General features: G+C 38.1%; 1 protein-coding gene across 1 annotated transcript in view; it reads right to left on the bottom strand.

Annotated features, from left to right (window-relative positions):
* Positions 1-469: 469 nt before the first annotated feature.
* Positions 470-2,859, bottom strand: part of LOC107552812 (WNT1-inducible-signaling pathway protein 1-like) — a 4,907-nt gene continuing 2,517 nt past the window's right edge. Inside the window, 3 exon segments of the mRNA XM_016234801.1 lie at positions 470-1,116; positions 1,356-1,549; positions 1,654-1,911. Coding sequence (XP_016090287.1) covers positions 817-1,116; positions 1,356-1,549; positions 1,654-1,911 — 752 coding nt within the window. The 3' untranslated portion in view covers positions 470-816.

Genomic DNA, 2,859 nt, shown 5'->3' with positions numbered 1-2,859 from the left:
TACATTATATAAATGAGCAAGGAAGATATGAAGGTTGGTAAGATCACTTTGTATTTACCAACTGTGTTCTTAAAATAAAATTGAGTATATTAAGTCAGTGATGTCTAACAATGTGAAAATTCTAAATACATACAATATAATTATGTCATGAATTCACAACTACACCATTACAGAAATTATGTCCGTTATACACAACAGAGATAAATACAAGTTAAAGTATACAGGTAAGTAAATGCCTTTTAATAAAAAGATACATTTCTTGCATATTTCCAGAATTAAATATGAACAGTAACAACTTGGCAAAATAAAAGTGTGAATCACTGTCACTTCTTTTATATGTATTTCAGAATATGTAACATAACAAAGATACAAAAATGTCTTTTAACATCATTTTACCTAACATATATTTTTTCAAAAACCGATGATGTGTATTCCTTTAAGGAGAATTCCTTTTATCGTTGAAGCCAGGCAAAATCTTTTAACATATATTTGTAAAATATAAAAACAATTTTTTTGGGACTTCACAGATTTGTAATGGGAAGTCAACATCTTAAATGTAACATTTTCTTAATTTTAATATTTGTCCCCCATCCATCCATCTGAAATCTTGTTGTACCATAAAGTCCTTCAGTCTGAACTAACATTGTTCCCTTCACAAGCCATCTCAATATGAGTAACTGTGCTGATGTTCATTCATAAATCATCTGAAATGATTTCTCATCAATCTTGCATCCCTGTTACTGTCAAATGTGATGCACAAACTACAAACGTGAGCCTAAGGATGCCATAAAAAGAGATTGTATCTTGGTGAATTAGTTAGTTAACAATCTCATTGACCTCATAGTATTGCTCCAGATCTGCAAAGATATCATTTGGATTCCTGCAGGAGAGGTTGCAGAAGCAGGCGTTGATCCACATGTATTTCCAGGAAAAAACTGAACCATTTGGACACTCAAACTCCACCTCGATGGTCTTAGACTTGTATGGGATGCAGCAGCGCTCATCGGTACAGACTCCACAGTACTTGGGCCAATACGCCTTCTTACTGACACAGCCTGAGATGGTGAAGTTCTGAAACTCTGGCTCACGGTAGATGTTCAGGCATTTTTTACCCGGCTGAGTAACAGATATGGCAATCAATACATCTATCCATCCATCAATGACAATGATATGACAGTCAATCAATCAATTCATCAATCAATCCATCCATCTTCTGTCTTACTATCTGTCTGTCTGTCTGTCTGTCTATGATATTAATTATTCTTGCTAAATATATAATTAAAATAAATGGAAAATAGGATGGGTGTACAAATGAAATAGAATAGAAATAAACTAGAGACTGACTCAATTCTTACTCTAAAGTGCTTGGTGATGTCCACCTCACAGGGTCGGAGGTTACACAGTCGAGACTCTTTCTCCATCACACAGCCAGGGTTGTCATTAGAGATGCGCTGTGATATGCCCCGCCCACAGGTCTTTGAGCAGGGACTCCATGGGCTAGTCTGGGTAATGCAATTTTTATGCCAAATATCATTAGTGATGAGGGACACTGAAAAAGACATAAAGAAGAGGTGTAATTCATCAGTGATAAGGAACTAAAACAATGCAAGTTCACCAGAAGATGCTATAGATATTTATCACCACATGGCTCACCCTCCTCAGGAGCGTGCCTGGGGTTGGTCTTGCGTGGTTTACGGGACTCTTCGCAGATCCATTTCTCACAACACTGGCCTGGAATCTTCACTCGCTTGGGCGACTGACACCAGACCCGGGGTGGTAGGGACTCGGTGCAAAGTGACACACATCCAATCGCCCCATTCACACACAGGCAGCGGTACTTACAATTGGGCTGGAAGCTTTGGCCATTACGGTAAATCACACCGTTATACTCACAGCCTGTTCCCAGAACATCTGAAACAGAGAAGTCTGGATATTCATACTGACAACTAAAAGGTTCTGCGACAGTTTTGTGCCTGAGTACCAATTTGACAAAGATTAGAAAATAATTAGATATTATATGTAATCTGTTGGTAATGAACATGATTGCTGTAATAGTATATACATAAAATGCTAAATTGACATTTTCTCTAGTGGCGTATGCATATGCATTAATATGAATTATATTCAAGCTATTTTATTTTATTTTACAATATATTAGGTAATTCAACTGAAAGTCATATTTACATCAAATAAATGTTTATTTATAGTATTTTAAAGGGGTCATATGATGCGTTTTCAATTTTTCCTTTCTCTTTGGAGTGTTACAAGCTCTTGGTGCATAAAGAAGATCTGTAAAGTTGCAAAGACTAAAGTCTCAAATGACTTAAGAGTGAACCATGCCTACTTAAAACAGCTCGTTCTAAAATGCCCCCACATGTCTACGTCACGATGTGGGAAGATTTGCACAACGCCGCCCAAATGGTCACGCAAAGAAAGAAGGCGTAACTTTTATTCTCGCTGTAGTATTGTTGCTGAAACAGTTCTACTCCGCCATCATTGAATCCATCCTCTGCACTTCAATAACTGTCTGGTTCAGCTCAGCTACCAAATCTGACCTCAGAAGACTACAGAGTGTAGTCCGGACTGCTGAGCAAATCATTGGTACAACCCTCCCTTCTCTCCAAGAACTGTACTTATCCAGAGTGAGCAAAAGGGCTGGCAAAATCACTCTGGACCCCTCACATCCAGCACACTCCCTCTTTGAACTGTTGCCATCTGGTCGACGCTACAGAGCACTGAGCACCAGAACGACCAGACACAGGAACAGTTTCTTCCATCAGGCAATCCATCTCATGAACACTTGACAATAACTGTGGAACACACACTATTTATACACTCATACACTTATTTATCTAACAC

Source organism: Sinocyclocheilus grahami, unplaced genomic scaffold, assembly GCF_001515645.1.
Source record: "Sinocyclocheilus grahami isolate Dianchi unplaced genomic scaffold, SAMN03320097.WGS_v1.1 scaffold459.1, whole genome shotgun sequence".
In the NCBI taxonomy this organism is placed as follows: Eukaryota; Metazoa; Chordata; class Actinopteri; order Cypriniformes; family Cyprinidae; genus Sinocyclocheilus; species Sinocyclocheilus grahami.
The sequence above is the reverse complement of the archived record's forward strand: the minus strand, read 5'-3'. Positions and strand labels throughout refer to the sequence as shown.